This window comes from Aedes albopictus, chromosome 3 (assembly GCF_035046485.1).
Source record: "Aedes albopictus strain Foshan chromosome 3, AalbF5, whole genome shotgun sequence".
NCBI lineage: Eukaryota > Metazoa > Arthropoda > Insecta > Diptera > Culicidae > Aedes > Aedes albopictus.
The window spans coordinates 174,917,613-174,942,612 of NC_085138.1; the positions used below are offsets into that span (position 1 = coordinate 174,917,613).

At 41.2% G+C, this 25,000-nt stretch overlaps 4 protein-coding genes across 5 annotated transcripts in view; 2 read left to right on the forward strand and 2 right to left on the reverse strand.

Annotated features, from left to right (window-relative positions):
- The window catches only part of LOC109403714 (mitochondrial proton/calcium exchanger protein), a 59,833-nt gene extending 57,755 nt beyond the window's left edge, over positions 1-2,078 (reverse strand). Inside the window, exon 1 of the mRNA XM_019676573.3 lies at positions 1,549-2,078. Within this exon, the coding sequence (XP_019532118.2) occupies positions 1,549-1,615 (67 nt within the window). The 5' untranslated portion in view covers positions 1,616-2,078. The remainder of the gene's footprint in view (positions 1-1,548) is intronic.
- A 1,469-nt stretch (positions 2,079-3,547) lies between these two features.
- On the forward strand, positions 3,548-4,293 carry LOC109403717 (U6 snRNA-associated Sm-like protein LSm1). Its single transcript, XM_019676579.3, has 3 exons — positions 3,548-3,701; positions 3,767-3,951; positions 4,011-4,293. The coding sequence occupies exons 1-3, from the start codon at positions 3,653-3,655 to the stop codon at positions 4,179-4,181; spliced, it is 405 nt and encodes a 134-aa protein (XP_019532124.1). The 5' UTR covers positions 3,548-3,652; the 3' UTR covers positions 4,182-4,293.
- A 483-nt stretch (positions 4,294-4,776) lies between these two features.
- LOC109398956 (uncharacterized) lies at positions 4,777-20,467 on the reverse strand. Of its 2 annotated transcripts, none has more exons than XM_019671408.3 (6): positions 20,033-20,467; positions 19,788-19,963; positions 13,016-13,965; positions 11,436-12,401; positions 10,172-10,488; positions 4,777-10,106 (listed from the first exon to the last, which is right to left on the reverse strand). In XM_019671408.3, exons 1-6 carry the CDS (start codon positions 20,164-20,166, stop codon positions 9,821-9,823), a joined length of 2,829 nt encoding a protein of 942 aa, XP_019526953.2. In that variant the 5' UTR covers positions 20,167-20,467; the 3' UTR covers positions 4,777-9,820. The 2 variants fall into 2 exon arrangements, with proteins under 2 accessions (XP_019526953.2, XP_019526954.2); XM_019671409.3 differs by having other exon boundaries at positions 9,905-10,106; positions 10,212-10,488.
- Positions 20,468-20,615: 148 nt separating this feature from the next.
- On the forward strand, positions 20,616-24,481 carry LOC109398955 (exostosin-3). Its single transcript, XM_019671407.3, has 3 exons — positions 20,616-21,013; positions 21,084-23,669; positions 23,737-24,481. Exons 1-3 carry the CDS (start codon positions 20,861-20,863, stop codon positions 23,839-23,841), a joined length of 2,844 nt encoding a protein of 947 aa, XP_019526952.3. The 5' UTR covers positions 20,616-20,860; the 3' UTR covers positions 23,842-24,481.
- The last annotated feature ends 519 nt before the right edge of the window (positions 24,482-25,000 follow it).

Consider the following 25,000-nt stretch of genomic DNA (forward strand, 5'->3'; position numbering starts at 1 on the left):
CCCCTTCAAAATTTTTTGGCTGGATTTTGCATTTTGAGGGGGCACATAAAAAATATTTATCAAAATATCGGGTCTTGCTAAACATTCTTTAACAAATCCGATGAGTTTTTAATATTTTTCAGATTTAATGCTTTATTATTTTTATCCCCCCCTCGACCAGCCAAAGAGTGGTGGGACAAAAAGTGAAATAAATATTTGTAACGGCCTTATAACGTCAAAGGAAATTTGACTTCCTTGGGCTTAGAGTATCTTGGTGCCTGCCACACGATATACACATGCAAAATGATCATTGGCAGCCGAAGAAGCTCTCAGTAAGCCACTGCTTTTTTTTTTTTTTAATTCGTGAATTTCAACTTAGGCCAATTCTTCACACAATAAGCCAATACTGAAGTATGGTACTCATAAAACATTAAGCTGAGAAGCAGGCTTTGTCCCAATGGAGACGTTACACGAAGAAGATGTTTTGAAACGACTGCAATAAAATTTTAAACATACATGACTAATATATTGATTTTTTTAAAACGACTTCGTTTAGAATATCATACACACAAGGAAAAAACATTTACTTAGTGATTTGATTTGTTAACGTAAAAAAACAACTTCTTTTTTAAATTTAGGATTTAGATACTCAAGCAAAGCATGTTATAAGCAGCAATTAAATGATACAGCCGGCAAATAATTGAAAAAATAATGGAACTATTTCACACTTGAAGCCATTTCTTCCTGCAAAATACCTTAAAATCGTAATAACTTTTTTTATTTATTAACAGTTTTAGTTAAGTCTATTGTTATTTTTTTTAAATTCAATATATTAGGCATGAATCTATAAAATTTTATTTCGTTTATTTTATAACATGTAACATAACAGATAATTTAAATGTTACTAGAAACACTCTAACTTGATGTAGAATAGCCCAATCATTTGCAAATTTACACCATTTAAAGTGAAGATATAAAAGCCACACCTTAAATTTTCCAGAGCACAAATCTGAAAAACCAAATGACGGATTGAGCTGAAAAATTGTTCGATTGGTCACCAGCGAGTAACCAATCGATCAAATTTCCAGCGTAGTGCGATATTTGGTTCTTCAAATTTGTGCTCTTGAAAATTCGAGGCGTGACTTCGTCATAATCATCACGACTAGTTTGAGGATTTTGTTAATAATTTACACAGTTATTGCATGGGGGCTACCCACTTCTGATTACACTTCTGGTTTGGGATCAAGCCATTCTCTCTACATATGATCGCGTAGAAGTAGGCAAATATATGTAGAAAAAAAAACTGCAAATACATCAACAACCACCGCGGATCATGCACTAGTATACATGCGAACCTTGGCTTTCAATTTCAATACAAACGCGGAATTACATCAGCGTTGCAGAAATCTAGCCCCGCTGATCCTTTCATTAACCGAAATCACTGTAACTTCCGAAGGGAAAATACCCTTCACAGTGACATCATGTACTAATTCAAATCCTAACAATGTTATTACGTAAACAGGGCTAACATGCTATTTAGGAAGTAGGAGAGTCACCTAACATACTTACAATCTACACAACGGTAGTGCTGGCCCAAACCAAGCACCACCTTAGGAACTCGGAGAAATGCACTCATCTCGGTTCTGTTGCAAGCACAGGATCTTCCACCACCGTATTTTCATCCAATTTATTGACCGCCGCTGCTCTAGCCGACCTTTGCGCTTTTTTTTCCCAAATGAAAACCTTCTAGCACAGTAGGTAATTTTCCCTTGGCACTCGCTTTCGTTCCACGTCTTCGTCACACACAATCGGTAATTTTCCACACACCCGCAAAAAAATGCCACTGCACAGCCGAAAAAGGGGGTTGTTCGGGAGGATGGTTCGATCGCTGATCACTTTTCCGAACTTTTCACTGCCTGTTTCACGATACGGTTTCCTAAAGCACCAGAAAAATAATATTCCATTTCAATCTAGCCAGACTTTTCGTAGCCGATTCCGATACGCAACACCACACAAGATTGCCGAAAAATGAAGTAATGCGCTGCTGTTTTGACTGCAGGACTGATGGGGTGGTGTGTTTTTCGTTTTTTGACTGAAACGAGAAAAATCATCCGATGCGATGATGATGACAGCTTTCTGTCATCGTTCCACCCAGTGCTAGAAAACTTGAATAGCCGCAACTACCGGCTGCCACGCTCATCTGAATCTACTAAAAAGTTCAAACAAAAAAAAACGGATAGAAATTAAAATACACACACGCAACCAAAACAAATTGGAAACTCATGTAAAAACCAGGTCCAAACGATAATCCCTGACAGATTCAATTGGCTTCTTTAACGGTGTTGAGATAACTCGATATTCTGAATCTGCATGTCAAACTGGGCCGAAATCCAAATTTTCATGAATTTTGGAGTCCGGGAACCTATTTAAAAATCAATTTGAAGTTTGTATGGGAGCGATTTGTCGAATCACCCCTCGTCGCACTTTGTACTGGGCGGAGCTGTCAAACAGTTGCCCAGCTGTCAACAGGTGATTTAAAAAAATCTCTTTGAAATTGATTTTAGGTACCAAAACAAAGTTCTAAAAATCGGAAAAAAATCATAGTGACTCAGGAAAAGGTGCTCTTTCGTATAAAATTATAAAATTAATACATTTTTCTTAATTTAAAAACCCAATTGGCTTCTTTAGTGGTGTTGAGATAATTCCATATCCGGAATCTGCATGCCTAACTGAGCCGAAATCCAAATTTTCATCAATTTTGGTGCCCGGGAACCTATTGTAAAATCAATTTGAAATTTGTATGGGAGCGATTTGTCGAATCACCCCTCGTCGCATTTTGTACTGAGCGGAGCTGTCAAGCAGTTGCCCAGCTGTCAAAAGGTGATTTCAAAAAATCTCTTTGAAATTGATTTTAGATACCAAAATAAAGTTCTAAAAATCTGAAAAAAAAATCATAGCGTCTCAGAAAAAGGTGCTCTTTTGTTTAAAAATAAAAAAAATCATTTAATGGGCCACGTTCGGTGTAGTACTAGATTTGTAGTAATGAGCTGAATTTTAGTTTGGTGAGAAGGCCAATTCTCCGTTTCTGCAATGAAATGGTGCAAAAAGCGTGGGTATTATGATTCCTTGCCTAATTTAATACTGTTTGAGCAAAACTTTGGATAACTATGTTGTTTATGCTGCAAGAAATGGAGAAAACAACAACACTGTTTTCCAAAGTTTTGCTCAAACAGCATCAAATTAGGCAAGGATTCATAATACCCACGCCTTTTGCACCATTTCTTTGCAGAAATGGAGAATTGACCTTCTCACCATACTAAAATTCAGCTCATTACTACAAATCTAGTACTTCATCGATCTGTCCTATTTTTCCTAATTTAAAAACCCAATTAGCCAGAGTGGCTGCGTCACGCGAGGGTTCATTCACAAATTTCATAACCTTGTTCTTATTTTGTCAGTTACACCCTATTTGCGAATTACTCCCGATTTATTTTTCGTTGGGTAATGAAAAGGCTTTTTTTGGCGTTTCTTTTGCGCAGAAATTTTTGTTTGGGTTTTGCTTTTGTTTGTTTATCTTTTGTTTAAACATTCGAAAACAAAATCTTTGATTGACTACCGGTGGTACGCATTTTACTGTTTTTACTGCATTTGCAAGATCTGAAGAAAGGACAGAATGGAGAATCCTCTATTTGGAACGGCTCACCTTTTAGACGAAGTCGATAGTAAGTATCCTAGGGATTTGTTACGCTCAAGTTGAAAAATGATGCCCAACTTTTTTTTTCACCAGAAAAGTTAATGGTTCTGCTACGCGACGGTCGAACATTGATCGGTTATTTGAGAAGCGTTGACCAGTTTGCGAATTTGGTCCTTCATAGGACAATCGAGCGGATACACGTTGGCAATGAGTACGGAGATATACAGCGTGGGGTGTTTATTATCCGAGGCGAGAATGTTGTACTTCTGGGTGAAATTGTAAGTATCGAGTTGAATGGCGATTGGGATTTGCTATTTAATATAACAAGTTATTTCAGGATCGCGAAAAGGAGAACAACCTTCCACTGAAAGAGATATCCGTCGACGACATTTTGGATGCCCAACGAAGAGAACAGGAAGCGAAACAGGAGAAACACCGACTGATATCGAAAGCTCTGAAGGAACGGGGATTAAATATGAACTCCGAGCTCACCCAGGATGAATTCTAGATAAGCGGGAGTTTTTACATTACCATTAACTAGGGTTTGTTAACCTTTCCAAGTGTATGGTTTTTATGTTTCTTTTTTGTCTACTTGCAATATAAAATAACAAAGGATTAAATAGCTTTTTAGTTATTTTAAGGCCTATCCAGAAACCATTTCCCAGAATTGTATTACCTACTCGGGAAATATATGTTTAGATACTTGTTTATGGAGAACGAAACTTTGAGAAATGGTTTGCTAAAAGTGTTATAGGAAGCACTAGACGTAGCTTTTGTTTCGTTTATTTTTGTAACTGTAACGATTTCTTGTTAGATGGGATGATTATACATACAGTCTAGACTCCTACTACACGGTCGGTTCGGGGGTGCAGTAGGAATCCGTGTTGTGGGAATCACAGAGCTTATGGGATTTCGCCTAATTGGGGGTGTGAGCGAATATCTCAGGTGTATTACAAGATAGCACCATACTTTCTTCGGCAAAGTTGTAGTACTAGAATAGATCTTCCAAACACTGCCAACTATCATCCAATTAGTTGACAATTTGGCCGATAGAGGCGCTGTGTAGAAGTGGTTGCTATGTACACTCGCCAGTAGAAGCACTCATAAGTTATCACATGCGATATCTCAAGATCTACTTTATTTGGAACAATGCTGTCTTCGGCAAAGTTGTTCAGTAGGTCAAAAACAATCTGGTGATTCAACAATTAGTTTGTGATTTCGCCGCTAGGTGGCGCTAGTTGTCAACTAAAATTTCAAACTCCGCTATCTCGAGATCCAGAGCAGATAGAAAAGCGCCATCTTCGGCAAAGTTCTTCAGGAAGTCAAGAGTTATCTGGTGATTCAACAAATAGTTGGTGATTTCGCCGCTAGGTGGCGCTAGTTGTCAAGTAAAGCTTCAAACTCCGCTATCTCGAGATCCAGAGCAGATAGAAAAGTGTCGTCTTCGGCAAAGTTCTTCAGGAAGTCAAGAGTTATCTGGTGATTTAACAATTAGTTGGTGATTTCACCGCCAGGTGGCGCTAGTTGTCAACCAAAATTTCAAACTCCGCTATCTCGAGATCCAGAGCAGATAGAAAAGCGCCGTCTTCGGCAAATTTCTTCAGGAAGTCAAAAGCAATATGGTGATTCAACAATTAGTTGGTGATTTTGCCGCTAGGTGGCGCTAGTTGTCGAGTAAAGTTTCAAACTCCGCTATTTCGAGATCCATAGCAGATAGAAAAGTGCCATCTTCGGCAAAGTTCTTCAATAAGTCAAGAGCAATCTAGTGATTCAACAATTAGTTGGTGATTTTGCCGCTAGGTAGCGATAGTTGTCAAATGAAGCTTCTAACTCCGCTATCTCGAGATCCAGAGCAGATAAAAAGTGCCGTCTTCGGCAAAGTTCTTCAAAGAGTCATGAGCAATCTGGTGATACAACAATTAGTTTGTGATTTCGCCGCTATGTGGCGCTAATTGTCAAGTTAAATTTCAGACTTCTCTACCTCAGGATCCAGAGCAGATAGAAAAATGTCGTCTTCGGCAAAGTTCTTCAGAAAGTCAAGAGCAATCTGGAGTTTCAACAATTAGTTAATGCTTTAATCGCTAGGTCTGGCAAGTTGGCTATCTGAGTACCCAAAGCAGATAGAAGAGTGTCTTTAGATACGTCGTTGTAAATGTATACTAAAGAATTCCAACGTACGCAGGGTTTTTAGGCAAAGGAAATCTTCGATTTTATCGACTACGCAGTCTTTTAATTTGTAAAAACGAAGCAGATTAGAATTAAATGCGTATAATTCGTTTCAAAACTAGACAAACCAAATCAGTCATGTCCAACAACAACCTGACAAGACAGCTACAGTTAGACGGAACATAAGACCAAAAGCGAAAAATTAGTTACCCCTAGAGATGACAAAAAAAAAACAGTGTTGAAACGTCGGGTACATAATAAACCTCGTTTCCCTAAATCAAAACACTGCGTAGCTGTGAATCGTAGATTAATCCGCCAGTCGATCCGCCAAAGATATGAAGAGGAAAGATGAAATTTGTCTCAACTGACGTGTAGACTGTTTTAATTAAAATCATATTTTTATCCAACTTTATCTAGCTTATACATATAATATTCAAGCATATATATTTATCTAGCTTCATCTAACTTATACAGTCAAACCTCAATGAGTCGATATCGAAGGAACCATCGACTCATGGGAATATCGACTCATGGAAAATATTTCAAAAACTTTTTTTTTAATTTGAATAATAAGAAATATGATTGTCTGCTGATCACAGGAATTAAATAAGGGATAATTCCGTGGCATAGGGTGCGACAATATTCAAAATTCTACGAAGTTGCATAACAAACAAAACTCGTACTCCAGAAGAGCTATAGCACACTGGGAATTGTGACGTCCGGTTTTGAAATTTGGCTATTTGTGGTTCGGCTGCATGTAATGACATAGGAGAACTTTTTTTAAGCTGAGTTATATGCCCGAATTTTAGTAAATTTGGCGACAACGGAAGATCTTTGTTGTTTGAGATCCTGAGAATCGCTGGTTGATCAAAACAACGCCGTAACTTGGGGTCAAGACTGGTTCTTCCGAGGATCACACATTACTCCCGGGGTCGACCAGTGTCTCTTTGAATCAGTTATTTCCCGGAATGAACTTCAGAATTTAAATGAGCTAAATGTGAAACCGAAAATCAAAACTTCACGCACCGTACTTCAATCAGTTGTGGTCTTGAAAGTATCATTGAGCAAAGGAATCATGGAAAATATCGACTCATGGAACATCGACTCATGGAGGTTCGACTGTATGTTCGCACTTAGGCGAATACTGTATTTTTTTTCATTTCATTACCAATTTTAGGGGATTTTTTAATTATCCTAGCGGCGAAAACACCAATTAACTGTTGAATCATCAGGTAGCCCTTGACTTCCTGAAGAACTTTGCCGGAGATGACCTTCTTCTATCTGCTCTGGATTCCGCGTTAGTGAAGTGTTAAACATTACTTGACAGCTAGCGCCACCTTGCGACAAAATCGCCAACTTGATGTTAAATAACCATATAGATTTTGACTTCCTGAAGAACTTTTCCAAAGACGACACTTTTCTATTTGCAGTAGATATTCAGAAAAAGAAATTTGAAACATTACTTGACGACTTACGCCACCTAGCGGCGAAATCACCAACTAATTGTTGAATCACCAGATTTCTCTTGACTTCTTGAATAACTTTGCCGAAGACAACACTTTTCTATCTGCTCTGGATCCCGAGGTGAAGAAGTTTCAACTTTTACTTGACAACTAGCGCCACCTAGCGGCGAAATCACAAATTAATTGTTGAATCACCAGATTGCTCTTGACTTCCTGAGGGCCCGTTTATGAACCACGTAGACTTTTTGGGGGCAGGGCAGTGGGTTCTAGCTAAAGTCTACGATCCATACAAATTTCATTTTGTTTTGTTTAGACAAAAGTCTACGAGGGGGAGGGGGTCTGAGACTGAGATGACTGAATTCGGGTCCTAGTGGTTTATGAACGACCCCTGAAGGACTTTGCCGTAGATGACAATTTTATATCTGCTCTTGTTTCCCGGGATATAGATGTATGAAACTTTACTTGACAACTAGCGCCACCTGGCGGCGAAATCACCAACTAGATGTTGAATCACCAGATAGCTCTTGGCTTCCTGAAGAACTTTGCCAAAGACGACCCTCTTCTATCTGCTCTGGATCCCAAGCTAGAGAAGTTTAAAATGTTGCTTCGCGACTGGCGCCACCTAGCGGCGAAATCACCAACTAATTGTTGAATCATCAGATTGTTCTTGACTTTCTGAAGAACTTTGCCGAAGGCGACACTTTTCTATCTGCTCTGGATCTCGAGATAGCGGAGTTCGAAATTTTAGTTGACAACTAGCACCACCTAGCGGCGAAATCATCAACTAATTGTTGAATCACCAGATAGCTCTTCACTTCCTGAAGAACTTTGCCGAAGCGACTCTCTTCTATCTGCTCTGGATCTCCAGATAGAGAAGTTTGAAATTTTAGTTGACAACTAGCGCCACCTAGCGGCAAAATCACAAACTAATTGTTGAATCACCAGATTGCTCTTGACTTCCTGAAGAACTTTGCCGAAGACGGCGCTTTTCTATCTGCTCTGGATCTCGAGATAGCGGAGTTTGAAATTTTAGTTGACAACTAGCGCCACCTTGCGATGAAATCACAAACTAATTGTTGAATCACCAGATTGTTTTTGACCTACTGAACAACTTTGCCGAAGACAGCATTGTTCCAAATAAAGTAGATCTTGAGATATCGCATGTGATAATTTATGAGTGCTTCTACTGGCGAGTGTACATAGCAACCACTTCTACATAGCGCCTCTATCGGCCAATTTGCCAACTAATTGGATGATAGTTGGTATTGTTTGGAAGATCTATTCTAGTACTACAACTTTGCCGAAAAAAGTATGGTGCTATCTTGTAATACGCCTGAGATATTCGCTCACACCCCCAATTAGGCGAAATCCCATAAGCTCTGTGATTCCCACAACACGGACTGCCGTGTAATAGGAATCCGTGTAATAGGTGACCGTGTAGACGGAAGCCGTGTAGTAGGAGTCTAGACTGTATGTGGTAGACAAGTGGTGTTGTATTTTAAAATTTAATATCAATGTCCTAATCAGGTGAAAGATGGCCTAGGCTAGGTAGTCTAGTGCCTATCATTTCTGATTCGTATGCAAAATGTTTTGTGTTCAATGCCTGACCCGTGTGTTCCTCCTACCTTTTATATGTCTATCGAATTGAAAAAGCTCTTCTTCCCAATTTCATAGCACAGTGTCAATCCATCATGGCACGCCTGCTTGTTATGCAATCTGTAGTTTTTTTTTTTCATTATATGAGACAAAATGCTCATTCCATACAGGGTTGTTCTAGTAAAAAGAGTCGACTTTCAAAAATGTGCTGCGTAATTTGGTATATGTAGGTACTCTTACCAGAGATCGAAAATCATCTTCACTTCTATGACTGTTGATTTTCATGTAGATACCTCCAGATATGGCATCTGATATTTGCAATTTATTTTTGAATTTGACGTACGTACAATTTTCTATGTCTTCTTCGTCAAATGGAATGGAGATCAATTGTAGTTTTATGATTGCCTATAGCGAAATTTTGATGATGCACTATCGATTTTCGACGAACTCGAGACAAACGGAGTCAGATGAACATGATGCAATTATTTTTAGAATATGATTGTAATCTCATTAGGTAAACCCAACAGCCAACTATACTTGTTTCAATAGTGGAACTAGTAATAAACAATCAAAATACTATTGATTTAAAACTAGATATTTTTTTTCGTTGATTTCGAATAATTTGGCTGATTTGCAGTAACTTTTGTTCAAGCACTTTTTTGGAAACGCATTCTTGGCATAGGAATAGTCGTTCAAAATCGTGGGAAGGAAAGGGTTAATACAATAATAGAAACTAGGTCACCTCACGGTAAGCGATTTGTCAAAATTATTCATATTGAGGGAACATTTCGGAATATAATGTATCGCATTGCTACCAAAAAATGTTATTAGATTTAAGTATTTTTATATATTTGATTACTTGCTGAATAACTAAAATAACCTCCAGCATTTGTCCATTTTTTTTTCTGATAGCAACATCCCATTATAGGGACGTTTCGTCTAACTCCGATTTGTTGAGTAGTGCGCTATCTTCCAATAATTTGTTGCCATCTTTTGTCACGATGTCCACTCCATGGCATCGTGAACCAATAAGGGTTTCATCCTTCTCCTCAGGCTCATTTCCATTCATACAAAACAGAAGACTTTCGCTCATTTTTGACTCACTCAAATGCTCCAAATCAGCATCGGAGTCGAAGTCATTCGACTGGCTGGAAAACGACAAATCTGCGGGACTGTCTGTCATAACGCTACGGCTCAAAAGATAGTCCCTGAAAAGACAACAGATGTTTTCCGTTGAAATAACAATTCATCTATCCAGAACAATGACCCGTACCTGAATGTACTTGTCAGAGAACTCCCTTCTTCATCCGTACCTTGTCCTATCAAACCAACGACACATCCCGCGGTAGAGATTTCGTCTTTTGGAAACAAACCGCTACTGGTGTCGGGCGGAGTGCCTCCATCTGGAGGTGTGTTATCGGTTAGTGGATATGGTTTCATTGCCGGTTCCGTCGTAGCATCATCTTCATCTTCCTCTCGCAAACTTGAAAAACTCGAATGACTGGTGTAGGTTGTGTGTTGCTGGTCAGCAGGGTTCAGGCCTGCTAGCAGCATTACCGGTTTACGGGAGCGTGGCGTCATGATCGATTCCTAAGAAGTTACAGAATTGAATATGTTTATAATTTGAACTGTGTCGAAAAGACGAGAAGCAGAAACATATGGATTTATGCATGCTGTAAGATATCAAAGCAACTACTTTAACAAATGCATAAAGAATGAGAACTACATAGGGTGACAAAGGGTATTATCGGCAGTTTTGTTCTCTTCGTTATGAGGGGATTTTGTCGGCCAAATTGTCTGAAAGTTAGTCATATAATACATCTTGATTGGGAAAGATTTGAGACGAATTTTGAGTTCAATAGGTTTCAAACAAAAACAAAAAAAAAAACAAAGAGAACAAAACGGCCGAAAATACGTAAGTTCCCCTAATTCAAAATTTACGTTCAAATGATTATAAGTGTGAATAATGATGAAAATTTGGTGAATAGGTAACTAATGATGCTGTTTTCCATATTATGGTTTTTATAATGCCTAATAATAATATCTAACAAGCTTGTTCTTAACGTTTGATTTAAAACAGAAATGGCTTATGAACCTTGTGCTCAATCATATGTAAAAATATATATTAAACATGTCATCTACATAAAGAAATATTTCAAAACTGAATGAGGCATTTGTGATATGTTCGATAATTTTATAGACGAACAGCTACATGCATTAATGTGAGCTATGATAATGGTTGACAGCCTTAGAAAGCTAGCGGGTGGTTTGAAATGATTGGAAGGTATAGGAACTATTGTAACTATCATAAATTATTCATAAAATCAATAAACATTTCAACCAAAAAAATACAATTCATAGGAAAGTAAAGATGATTAACCGGCTATAGTAGAACACCACTTTGAAATTATAAAAAAATTCTACACATTTTATTCGATCTACCTTTCAAACTATACTCGGGCATTTTAAATTATGTTTCGAACGCCGAATTACCTACAATAACACAACAATGAAACACTAATAAATTGCGAACCAACCTGCATCGATTTCGGCATCCGTTGCGTTGATTTGGTAATCGGTGACATCGAGTTTCTGCCGTTTAGCGCCGGTGTACTCGCCAGGTATCCAACATTCCATGCATTGACCTCAAGGTTTGCGTTGTTTTCGTTAACCATATCAATCTGATCATTGTCTCCATTGGAACATAATTTCGTTCTGCTGAGTAGCGGGGAAACTCCGACTAGTCGGCAGTCCTCGCTAAGCTCTATCGATTTTCTTGCACTTTTCAAGTTATCTTCGAAGCAACACTTGAGCAAAGACGTCGACGTGTACTTTTTACCCGATCGCTGATCGTGTCCAAATGGTAATCGAAGGCTGCCCATCGATACACCTTTGATGAGCTTATTTTTCAAAAAAGACATTTTCTTCTCCTTGCCGCCGCGATTCGAACAATCTTCCTGTACTATGGTGCTTAAGTTTGGTTCAGACCTGTACTTTGACCGGCTATCACTCAAACTTCCAGCAGCGCTCGGTGAACAGTATCGGTCTTCTTCATTGTCACTGAGAGTTCTGCATTCATCGCGATGCTCGGGACTGTCATCGTCTTCATCGTCACCGATATCATCGTCTTCCTGTTCAACAAAATCCTCATCGTCTTCGGGTGGTGGAGGTTCATCGTCCGAATTCAGTCGAAATCGCTTGGTCCCGTAACCATCACCATCCGGTTCAACGGATTCCAGTAAAACCGTGGGTTCTTTGGTAGTGCATCGATAGGATTCCACTGACGCGCTAGACGTGGAACTATTACTTCGTTTGACGAAGGACGACAACGCAGGCGAACATGAACTTGAGGCGATACACTCTGTAGACGAGGCCGACGAAGACGTGGTTGATGTAGAAGAAGATCGTTTTCCTAGCAACGCCGGAGAATCTACTGCTGTGGGCAGTGGACTTTGAAACAGCACTCTTTGTTTGGGAATATGTGGGATTGATCCGTTTGGTGTCTGGTGCGATCACGTCGATCAATGGATAGACATCAAAGCATGATTTTTAGAAAGCCGGCATGTTGGAACCATGCGCATTAGTGACAATGAAATGGATGCCATGCATGCAAATTGAAATGCGGTTATTGTGACAGTAGAAAAGCATAATGGTTCAAATGGCTAGTTTTGTGGAACACTACCCTAATTTTAATTGGAACGGTAAGGACTTTTATATCTTTCAAATGAAGAACAATAAAGATGTTAACAAGTCCCAAGCTTGTGTAATTTCTGCCGTCTGGTCCAATGACCACCGTTATTTATACCAGCGAAAGTTTATTGCATATGTCTTAAATGTGCACTGACATTTGTCCAAATGCCAAGTTTTTTTTAGTCTAGCTCTTACATTTTTCAAAAGGCTCTATGCACTATTTAGGACTGTACCTAAACGGAAAATATGACAACGTACTTAACAAACCTTTCTGGCTAACATCTTGATCATACACGGAATGATACAATCATTCACTATATCAGCATTGTATAATATATTTTAGAATCACAAAATTGCATTTGAAATTCCATGAATTAGCCAATTTAAACCACTGTGCAATAAGATCGTATAGTAAAAATGACCTTACCTGTATACTGACGGGAGTGTGGCTGTTTCGTTTCGGAGTTTTCGATATCGGATGTTTGTGGAAAATGTGCCGTTTGATCGAATCGCCGAAAGATTTCACCATCTTGTTACTGGAACCACTGGAGCTTTTCTCTCTCAGCATGAGCACCTGCAGCGGGGTGCCGTGTCCATTCTCCCGATTGAACTGTTTGATGAGTTTCTTCTTTTTTGAAGATTCCGGAAGGCTTTGAATATGCGCATAGAGTTGGGCCAGCGCAGTATCGGTTGAGTTCATGACGTGGGCTTCTGCCGTTTTCTCCCGATCAACGAAAGTGTAGACCGTGTTGGCCACTGAATCGGATGTGACCGATTCGTTCAATATGTGCTCCGGGGACATGGTTTTTCGTCGCTTTCGCTCTACGAAATAGGCTCGAATGTCAGTCGCCAGCTTGGGTGGGATATGGAACAACCGTGGCCCCGTTTTGATCATAAAACTGATAATACCGAACATTTGCTGGGTAGTGGCATGCAGAGCTTCGGGCGATAGTTTCCGAGGACAGATTAGGTGAGGCGTAAAGACGGTGGCTAAATTATCCGCCGACATTTTGTTGGTGCTTTCATGCTGCACGGTTTTATACAACATGTCTATTATACACTGCAACAGCTTATTATTCTCCTTCGGAAGCAAGAGCACCAAAAGCTGTATAACATGAAGCAATCGTTCTTCGCGAAAAGCCGCCGAATCTTTTGATTGACAAAAATCCGCCACTTGGCAGTATGCTGGATAGTAATGCTCTGTCAGGAGCGGCTCGGAGAGATCAGCCAGAAAGTTTTTCAAAACGCTAGCACAGTCATGAGCCGTGAAGTCTCCTTTCTCCAAATTGATCGGAACTCCGTGAAGCAGAGCATTTTTTAGTTCGCTTTGTCGTTGCAGTGAACCAGTTTTACGGAAAATTCCTTCCTGGGATATGTCTGGAAATATATTGGAGATTAGCTGAATTTGAAATGAGCGCTTAACTGAAATTGTATTTCGAACAAAAGTCATCTTCTTTAGTTTATGTTATTCTAAATGATACGCTTAAAAGCTATTGCTACCTTGATAACTTACTAGGACAGTGCCAAGCAGAGTATTTCTCTAAAGTAAATAATCCACCTAGAATTCTTGGAAGAGTTTTTCTATACAATGCTTCAATAACTATGATATTCTGTTTAAATAGCTTGTAAGGTTCAAAAACCACGTAGACTTTACGGGAGGAGGGGGGGGGGGTTGGCTAAAGTCTACGCTCCATACCAATTTCAAAAATTTTATATGAAGAAAAGTCTACGAGGGGGGAGGGGGGTCTGAGATGGCCAAATTTTGGTCTACGTGGTTTATGAACAGCCCCTAAGTTGCTAAAGCCGTTAGTACACAGGGACAAATATGTGTCCAAAAATAAACCAATGCTCAAACATCTTATTTTACTCGATCGAATTTTCAAATAGTGTCAAACTGATGTTGTTTCTTGAGTTCTTTCCTTGTCAAATATTTTACCGTTTTACCCTGTATACTTCAGGCCTTAGTCGAAATAAATCCGAGAACACCACTAGAAACGTGAAAATGTGTAGAATTTTTATTCAAGGTTAAAAACAGAAATATTGATCAAACCGATTTGAACTCTTCAATCAACAGTTTGTTTTTTTTTTTAATTCATTTGTAGCTGGACAGAAAATACAACAATCTTTCCGAAGAACCATAACATACCACATACAATACAGTAATTTGAAGTTCTAATGATATAAAATTACATTATCTTTTATTTGTAATTTTGTGGGGCTCCTAAAATTTGGGGCCCCACACCTAGTTTTATCATGATTTTGATGTTGCACTAAATAAAAAATGCATATCATGTGGCAGTTACGAAGATACCATATCCTGCAATAAGGGCACAACATAAAAAAATATGAATTTTCAGCGTTTGAAAGTTGGAAATCTTGAAGCACCTCCTACCAGTTCACATATTTTGCTAATCATTTGACAAAAGCAAATCTGTAGGACTATCAGTTTAACGAGTTTTGGATGTCTTTTTTTCAACGACTTTTGAAAAAGTTGACCGATTTTGAGTTGTGCCTTTATTGCAGAAAATGTGTAAAAACGCCAAAATCTCGCGTTTCTCAACGAATTTCGGGACGGGTCTTTACTAGGAATCACTAAACTAAGGTGTGAGATGAAAGTTCACATAGTTTTCCATCATTTGCCATGAAAATATCAAAAATGACAAATTTTAAGTTGCGGTCCTATTGCAGGAAACCGACGATCAGTGGAGGGCACCGTTAACCGAAACGTGAACGTCGTAAATCGTTTCGTTAAAGCTTTAAAATTTAACTCGTAAACATTAATTCGTTAATATTTCATAGAAATTTAACGCCGTTAACGTTATCCGTTAACTCAAAATGAAATATTCGGTGGAAACAATCACCGAAACTTATCTATAAATTTAAATTACAGATTTAGAGTGGAATCGACGAAATCTTCGAAAAGATATTCAATAAATCAGCAAATCCCAAAGAACACTGTTGAAAATTAAGCAAAATGGGCGGGCCTACTTTACCGGACTACTTTGAAAAGTTTTCAACGGGGATTTAAAATGAGAGAACGAACTTTTTTGCATTATCATCATAAAGGATTCAAATGTGACTAAAACCATGTGAAAGTATGGTCTAAGATATACTGAAAACTTGTTCAAAGATTATATTCTCCATTTCTTGCCTCTTCAACTACACACTAGCCTTGAGTTTTGCTCAAACAACATTTTTTTTTTTCTTCTTTATTAGGGTGATTTTTAGCGTCGATGGCTAGTTCATCACCATAGTCAGGTAGGAAAAATGTTATCCTACCGAGCCCAACCTAGTGGCTCGCAAATTTCGTTACAATTATGACACAAATACAGAACAACCAAAAATGAACTAACACTAGGGTAAAAACAGAATTAGATCTGACTATAAAGCCCAGAATCTTGCAAAAAACGGATGACGCTGGCTAGGAACGATGTATTGTTGCACAGGATGTCACGGATGCTGCCAGTCAGACCATTACTTGCGCGGTGCACTTCATATTGGGGGCAGACACACAGAAAGTGCTCAGCCGTGTTGTGGGTGTTGCATATGAGACATGTCCGGTGAAAGGGGGGACCTCCCATGCTATGTGAAAGGCGTGTATGGCCGGTCCGCAAACGGGATACAACCCGCTGTTCTCTCAGCGAGCCCAGGTCCGTCCATGGTCCGGTATCCGGCTTAATCTTGTGTAGATAGGCTGTGTTGTCCCTTTGGGACCACTCGGTTTCCCATTGTTCGCGGAAAATCTTGGTAATCCATCTTTTGACGTCATGAAGGGGGACCTTGTCGGTGTACATCGGTGCAGCATGACCCGCCCCAGCGAGCCGGTCAGCTGTGGTGTTACCCGGAACGCCGCAATGCCCTGGGATCCAAGCGATAGTTGTGTTTGGTGGGGCAAGCCGGATAATATCCTGAATCCATGGATGCACAGGAGACTCGGCCTGGAGAGCCGATACCACGCTAGCTGAGTCGGTAAGTACGAGGATGGGCTGATCTGCTGGAATGGTGATCGCGATGAGAATGGCGGCAGCTTCGGCCGAGAAGATGGAGCACAAATGGGACATGCTGAGGCTTGTGTTGATATTGGACCCGGAGACACCGATGCCAACACCTCGGCTCGACAGTGAACCGTCTGTATATCTGTGGAGGTGGTTTGGGTATTTGTTTCGAAGCCAGTCGAGTACTGATGCCCGTAGTACGACTGAATTATCACCGGCTCGAAAACGGTTCTTAATTGTGCTATCAATTCTTGGTGTTCTTGAATGCCAACTCCTGTCTCCGTGCCAGTGGATCTTGGCCACCAGGGGGAGATCTACGTTGGCTACCGTGCGGAGGATTCTGCACCCCTCTGAGAGGAGGAAGATCCTTTCACTTCCTGAGGCTTTCTCGGCGAAAGCAGCGGCTTTTCTACAGATGGCTGCGGATATAAGGTGGCGAAAGGGTAGTACACCTGCTTCTGAGCACGCAGAATCCGCCGGAGTTGACGGTAGCAGACCTGATATGATTCTTACATAGTTGTTGTACACGGGTGTGAGGACTTGGAGGAGTTTTCCGGTGGCTATGCAGGTCAATTCTAATCCATAGGTCAGACGACTGTCGATTATAGAGCGGGCTACTCGAAAACGAACGGCCCGATTGTTGGAGCGGTGGGGGCGTGAGATTGTACGCACCAGGTTGAGCCGAGTACGACAACTGGCCTTAACGGAAGCGAAATGTTGCTTGAATGAAAGCCTTCTATCGATTAAAACCCCAAGGGTTTTGACAGTTTCTTTCAGTGGAATGGGCTGACCTTGAATCGTGATAGGAGGACCTCGGATTCGATGACCAGTGTTGCAGATATGACAACGTACGCTTTTAGGTGCAGATAGGGTGAACCCGACTGAGGATGTCCATTTAACTACGGCGTTGACAGCGGCTTGAGCTTTTATTCTGGTGCGAATGGGGGTTCGTCCAGGAATCACCAGCAGGATATCATCAGCATACACAAAAATATAGATACCACTGGGAAGATTAGAGAAGACTCCATTCATCGCTACCAGGAATAGGGTGACGGCGATAACGGTTCCTTGAGGTACACGTGTCTCTTCGGCGAAGGACTTGGATGAGCTGTCGCCAATTACAACTCTGAAGGAGCGATTCGACAGAAAGTTTTTAACGAAATGGAGTACGTGTCCGGACATACCCCAATCTGCAAGTTGCTTCAGTACCAGAGGGGTCCAAGTGCGATTGAAAGCCTTGGAGAGATCTAACGATATAATTTCGGTGTGCAGTCCTTTGGAGTAGGCGTCATGGAGAACATCACCCAAAGTGGTAAAATAGCTGTTCGTACCAAAGCCGGTCCTGAAGGCGTGTTGACGGTGGTCAAGATGACCATCGGCTTCGAGTTGTTGCTTCAATCGTCTGTTGACCATTCTTTCCATCACCTTGGAGAGACAGCATGTGAGGGCAATCGGGCGGAAGTGCGATGGTCCGCGTGTGGGGTCGTTGATTTTGGGAATGGGAACGACGAGGCTTTCTTGCCATTCGGGGGGGAAAGAATCCGATAGCCAAAGTTTGTTAAAAAGGTCCAACAGTTTCATTTTTCCGGGGAGAGGTAATTTTTTAAGCAGCGGGTATCCGACTCCATCGGGCCCAGTTGATTTACCTTTACAGCTGCTGAGGGCAAATTGTAGTTCTTGGAATGAGAAAGGTTGGTTGATCGCTGTTCCTCTGAAGTCAAACGGTACGTGGAAATTACTAACGGAAGATGTCGAGGGATTTAGGCGGCGCTTGAAGATGTCATCATAGGTGTCTATAGCCGACAGGCCTGAGAAATATTCTCCCAGGCAGTCGGTAACGATAGCCGGATCGGAAACTTGTTGATTTTGTATCTGGAGAGATATTGGAGTGCATTTTCTCTTGCCGCTAAGGGCATTTACTCGATTCCACAGTTCTGCAGAAGTCTGCGAAGCGTTCATGCTATCGAGAAATTCTTCCCAGCTGGTACGCTTCGCGTCACTGATAATTTGTCTGCACTGGATGTGCAGCCTTCGGTAGCGGCTGAGGGCGTTTTCTTTTTCGGGGTGATTAGGCGGAAGACGTTTGACGGCGCGTAGTGCCTTTCGCCTAGCTTTAACTGCTACACGTGTCTCCTCAGTCCACCAACGGAGGGCCCGCCGTCTGTGCTTGTTGCTTGTTCGTGGAATTGCGATTTCCGCGGCTCCGCGTATCAGTTCGGCAAAATCAGTGATGTTACAGGGGTTACGGATTTGGAGTGTTTCACGAACCGAAGTGTCGTAAATATCCCAGTCCGCACGTTCATATAGCCATTTAGGACGTCGTGTTACAGCCGGAGGAGTGGCGGAGATATATATATGGATTGGATGGTGATCGCTCCCGTGGAGATCTGCATTAACACGCCATTGTAACTTGGGAAGAAGTGAACGACTGACTGCAGTTACATCGATGGCGGTTGAATTATGGCCATTGAAGAAAGTATTTGAACCGTCGTTTAGGACAACTAGATCTGATTCTTCGAAGAGGTCCAGGAGAGCGATTCCTCTGGGATCAGACCGATTTCCGCCCCATACTGTGTGGTGGGCGTTCATATCTCCAAGGCATATCACAGGTTCAGGAGTCGATTCTAACAGGCTGGAAACCTCTTCAACTACACACTAGCCTTGAGTTTTGCTCAAACAACAGCAACTTAAACAAGAAATCCTAATACCCACCCTGTTCGCTCGTTTCATTACAAAAACGGAAAATTTATTACCATCTAGCTCACCTTTCAGGTGTAGTAATGAAATGGGTATTATACTACACCGCTCGTGTTATATTGACATATGAATCAGAGTAAAAGCGATACTGAAATATGCAACAATTGATAGGACTTAACGATTGATTGAACGGGCGCCAAACTTAACGCCGTTAACGTAATTCATTAGTTTTTAAAAATTAACTGAAACGTTAAATCGTTAAAAAAAATTAACGCCGTAATTAACGGTTAACGGATTAACGAAAATGTATTCACCTCTGCCGACGATATTTGCCCATGTCTAAGAGAGTCAGGGAAGTTACTATTACGAAGGTATTTTAAATCTCCCGGGAATCGAACCCAGGCACACATTCGCACAATATGTTCAAAAGACGGTGAGTACGATGTGGACCTCCCAGGATTAGTTTTAAAAAAGTTACAAAGGGATTGGTACAAATGTGAAACTTACTTTTCTCCTGTACGAGGAAATCTATTAGCTGCCTGACGTCCCGTATGTTCTGTGCGGTAAGGACGGTTTTGGCCGTTTCCGGCGAGTTGGACTTGGTAGATGCACATCCTCGAGCCTTTTTGTGAAATCCTTTCCATTTCTTTACTTTTACCTTCTCCAAGCTAGCAGGATCATTTCTGTGGAATAAAATGGTTATTAGTTTTCATTAAGCGTTGGCATATAACTTGTACAACCACCACACTCACTCGGTATCTGTGTTCAAATCCAGCTCGAACGATAAGTGCATCCTGACTAGCGTAAGAAATTGTTCCGGGTGTTCATTTTGCAATCGGTCAGCTATTTCCTGATCCAATCGGATTGGATTTGCTTTGTCGCACATCTTCCTTCGGAACTGTTTAGGTCAGGAAGACGGAGTTCAACCCTGCACTATTATATTTTTTTATGTCAACATTTTCAGACGACCCACAAGAACGAGTGAATCCCGCAATGTTTAATCACGCATAATGTCGTAAAACTAGTAATTATCAATAAAATATTATAACTGAATACATATTGATTAACTCAAGCCTAAATAATTTGTCAAAATATACACATAATTTAAGAAAATAATGAAAATAAAACGTTGTAAATGGATTGTGCAGTTCACTTGTACCTGCCCACCACAAACCGACATTTTTTGACCGCGGTCGACTGTCAAACGAATAGGCCTTTTTGGTTTGAAAACATTTTTCGCAGCGCCTCTCGTGTACGTTCTGCGTAGCTTGTCGTACAGACTTTATTTACTGCGGGTGTCGATTTTTTTCAGGTTTAGGTTTGGCAACACTGCAATGTCACAAATGTAAACAAAATACAGCTGAAGAAAATGATCAATCAATTCCGCAATTTATTTATAAAATAATGTTTTTACAAGTTTAATTGCAATAATCTCTTGAAAAAGTGCTCAAACAAAGACTCCGTGCAAGACCATCCAATTTAAAGTGAGTAGACACGATTTTGTTGACTGTTTCCGCTCGTGAAATCAAAGTGTGTGTGCCCTCCTCGTCAGTATGAAACTGTGAGGAGTAGGCAGGACTATGACGACCTACGAAGCGCTGGCAGGCACCAGCTCATCGTCATCCGCTGGCCCTTGTCACTGGTTGAAGCACATGAAGCTGTACCGTATCGGAATAGTGATCGCGACATGCCTTCTGTTCGCTACGTTTGTGTTTTACTACCTTCTGCTGAATGTGAGTATAATAAATAAATAAGAAACTTTTTTGTGTTTCGATAGTTTGCTAAAACTAGTTCCTCTTCTAGGATGAATCCAATGTGCCGAGCAACGACATCCATCGGTCGCGATCACAGCTGGAGGCATTCGACGAGGTGAGCCCGCTAAAGGCCGCTGATTTGAAGCTTCGGATCGATGAGATGTTACGGATAAAAGGGACCGTGTCTTTGGAACTCCGGGACTTGGAAGCTCGTCGTCAGAAGTTGCAATCGGATATTGGACAGTACAACCAAAAGATAGACGAACTGAAGCAAGAGTTAGCTCGCCAGCAAACCGAGCTGGAAAGGTTGAAGATATCGGTTGAACAAGCTCAGGTGGCACAACGGGAAGCAGTGCTTCGCAACACACCTGAATTGGCCCTGCCAAAAGCTTTATTCTCACTTTCCGTGCCGGAACATAATCGACCCATCTCGCGGGCATTGGTGCGAGAATGCAAAATGAGTACCTGTTTCGATCATTCCCGTTGTAGTTTAACTTCGGGCTTTCCGGTGTATCTGTATGAGCCTGATGTAAATTCCGTTGTAAATTTAGGATACGATATTGACGGCTTTCTGAAAACGACCATCAAACAGACCCTTGGATATAATGCACACTTAACGGATGACCCTAAAAGAGCCTGCGTTTTTATGGTCTTGGTTGGTGAGGCGTTACCAGAGCAAGAGACAATCCGTAACAATCGTTATGGAGTAACGAATCTTGAAAATGGAAAACAATTCAGTGGTTCTAGTCTAAACGTGACAAAACTGAAACAATTGCCCTTCTGGGGTGGAGATGGCCGGAATCATATTTTACTAAACTTTGCTCGTCGTGATTTAAGCATTGGCACTGGAAACATATTCCGGAACGCAGACACTGGTCGCGCAATGTTGGTTCAATCAAGTTTCGAAGTAGGGCAATACCGGAAAGGCTTCGACCTGATAGTTCCTCCGATTCTGGGTCCGCCGGGTGGCGATGTGTGGCAAGAGTGCAGTGCAATGTTACCTGCCAGGAGGAAGTATCTTTTAAGTTTTCAAGGGGAAATGAATGTGCAGAATCAATCGAAATTGAACCACGTCGACGATGAAACGGAAACAGTAGACGATTTCATAATAGAACACTTGAAAGAGATGTCATCGGGACACACGCAGGACAAGTTTCTGCTGCAGTTTGAGTGCATACCAGCAACGGAACAACGAAATCCATCCACTATTAGAGATTGGTCGCTTTGTGGAACTGATAATTCCAGAAAATCGGTATTGAAGGACGCCACGTTTACTTTACTTCTGGCTCCCGGAGGAAACAGTGTTAGCTCAACGTTGTTCCAAGCACGGCTTTACGAAGCTCTACGTGCTGGTGCGATTCCAGTGATTCTTGGAGGGGATCAAATGGAACTTCCATATGCCGAAACGATCGAATGGCGAAGAGCAGCAATATCCCTTCCAAAAGCTAGAATAACTGAGCTGCACTTCCTGCTTCGAGCTATTTCAGATGCCGATCTGCTAAGCATGCGTCGCCAGGCCCGTCTTATTTGGGAAAGATATCTCAGTTCGGTACAGGCAACTGTCGATACCATCATAGCGAGCTTGAGAGACCGTCTCGGAATTCCACCTAAGTCTGTTCCTCCCGTATTGGCTCACAGTGTGTTCAACGCGAGCTTCATTCCTCTTAAATCCGATCCAGTGCTGGACACCGAACCGGAAGAATCCCTCGGGCCTATTGAACCACCTTACCCTAGTCCAGCCTTTCGGCGGAACTACACCGCTCATCTAATACAATCTCGCGAAGCTTGGAACGATTGGGCAGACCCATTCGCTTTGTATCCCCAACTGCCGTTTGATCCGGTGTTACCGTCTGATGCCAAGTTCATTGGATCGCACATGGGTTTCCGACCAATTGGGAAAGGAGCAGGAGGTGCCGGGAAAGAATTCGGTGAATCGCTCGGAGGGAACCACCCTCGAGAACAATTTACCATCGTAATACTCACGTACGAGCGAGAACAGGTCCTAATGGATTCTCTCAGTCGTCTCTATGGTCTACCTTACTTGCACAAAGTAATCGTCGTTTGGAATTCGCCAAAACCGCCATTGGAAGACCTTCGATGGCCTGATATTGGTGTTCCGGTTCATGTTGTCCGAGCACCGAGGAATTCCCTAAATAACCGATTTCTTCCATACGATGCCATAGAAACGGAGGCCGTTCTTTCCGTCGATGATGATGCCCATTTGCGACACGATGAGATCCTATTTGGCTTTCGCGTTTGGCGGGAGCATCGGGACCGGGTCGTTGGATTCCCAGGACGGTTCCATGCTTGGGATACAAACACTTTAGACGCATGGAATTACAACTCCAACTACAGTTGCGAGCTAAGTATGGTTCTGACGGGAGCAGCGTTCATCCACAAGTACTACACATATCTGTACACCTACACACTACCACAAGCAATTCGCGACAAAGTGGACGAATATATGAATTGCGAGGACATTGCAATGAATTTCCTTGTGTCGCACGTGACTCGGAAACCCCCCGTTAAGGTGACCTCTAGGTGGACGTTCCGCTGCCCCGGTTGTCCTGTATCACTCAGTGAAGACGACACACACTTTCAAGAGCGGCACAAGTGTATCAACTTCTTTACAAAGGTGCGTTTCAAAAATTTAGCTCCATTTTGCTATTAGGACAATTCTTCTATGCTTATCCTTTTTGCAGGTATTTGGATACACGCCGCTACTGAACACACAGTACAGAGCCGATTCCATCCTCTTCAAGACACGAATACCCCACGACAAGCAAAAGTGCTTCAAATTTATCTAAATATAGGCGCAACTAGTTTCTTACTCACCTCTACAGAATTAACAGGTTACTACAACCTCCGTGGCCATTCGGATGAATCGGCACCCGAAAGAATTCCGACAGACGTTTGCCGGATTCTGATCACCCCAAATGCAGTCAGCACATTTTAACGTTATACCAAAAAAAAAACAAAACAAAAATCATAGAGCTATGCACGGACAAAATTCCACTTACATCAGATTGTACTAGATTACCAGAAACTTTCAAATGGCAGCAACTATCGTCTGTTAGTAGTAGTTGGACGTACCTAACCACATTTTTTTCCATTGCGTCGTAAACCTTCGGTTTCTGTTGAATGGAGTTCTAATTTGACACGTTTTATGAGACTTTTTATTGACATTATAAATAGGTAGAGCAAATCGTACAACTTTGAAAACCCCTTTCAATGTTCTCATTTTTACTTACCCTTCCAGTGCCACATTAGGTTAATCTAAAATTTAGGTTTTATTATGAGTTGTATGTGTGTGGAAGTGTTGTATTTGTATTCTAGGTTGTACACGTATCTTATACATTTCAATGGATATAACGCTTTATACTACGTAACCGTCTATTAGCTTTATGAAAATCAATGTAATAAAGATGCTGTCGTCTATTCTGCCGAGATGTTTGAGTTTATTCATTGTACATATAAAATCCCCCACCCTTAGTTAGAATAGGAAGGTTCTAAATTGCCATTTAACAAGCGGATGAAAGGTTTGATTCTAAGCTCCCGACTCATACTCGACTTATTTTTATTGTTCACTGAATAAGTGATGATTCGACATCGAAGATGTGGGGGTGAAAAAAATATGTATAAATCGAATCCATTCCATATCCATATATATAAACGCAGTGGCATAGAGTAAGGTGGGGCAAAAGTTCGACCTTAGTCGAAAATTCAATTTTTTTCAAGAAATCGAAACAAATATAAATAAATGAATACCGTGTGGTGATTCTACCATCCATGAGCTAAAATTTTGCTGAACAAAGTTACGCCAAATGTCTTTTCAATTTTGAGTTACAACACTTTTTGTATGTGTGTGTCTAATTCGAACTCTTGCCCCACCACTGGGGCAAAAGTTCGAATCTAGTGTTTGTGGTATTTTGCTAACCGTAGCACACTGTTTCAACACTTTGGCAA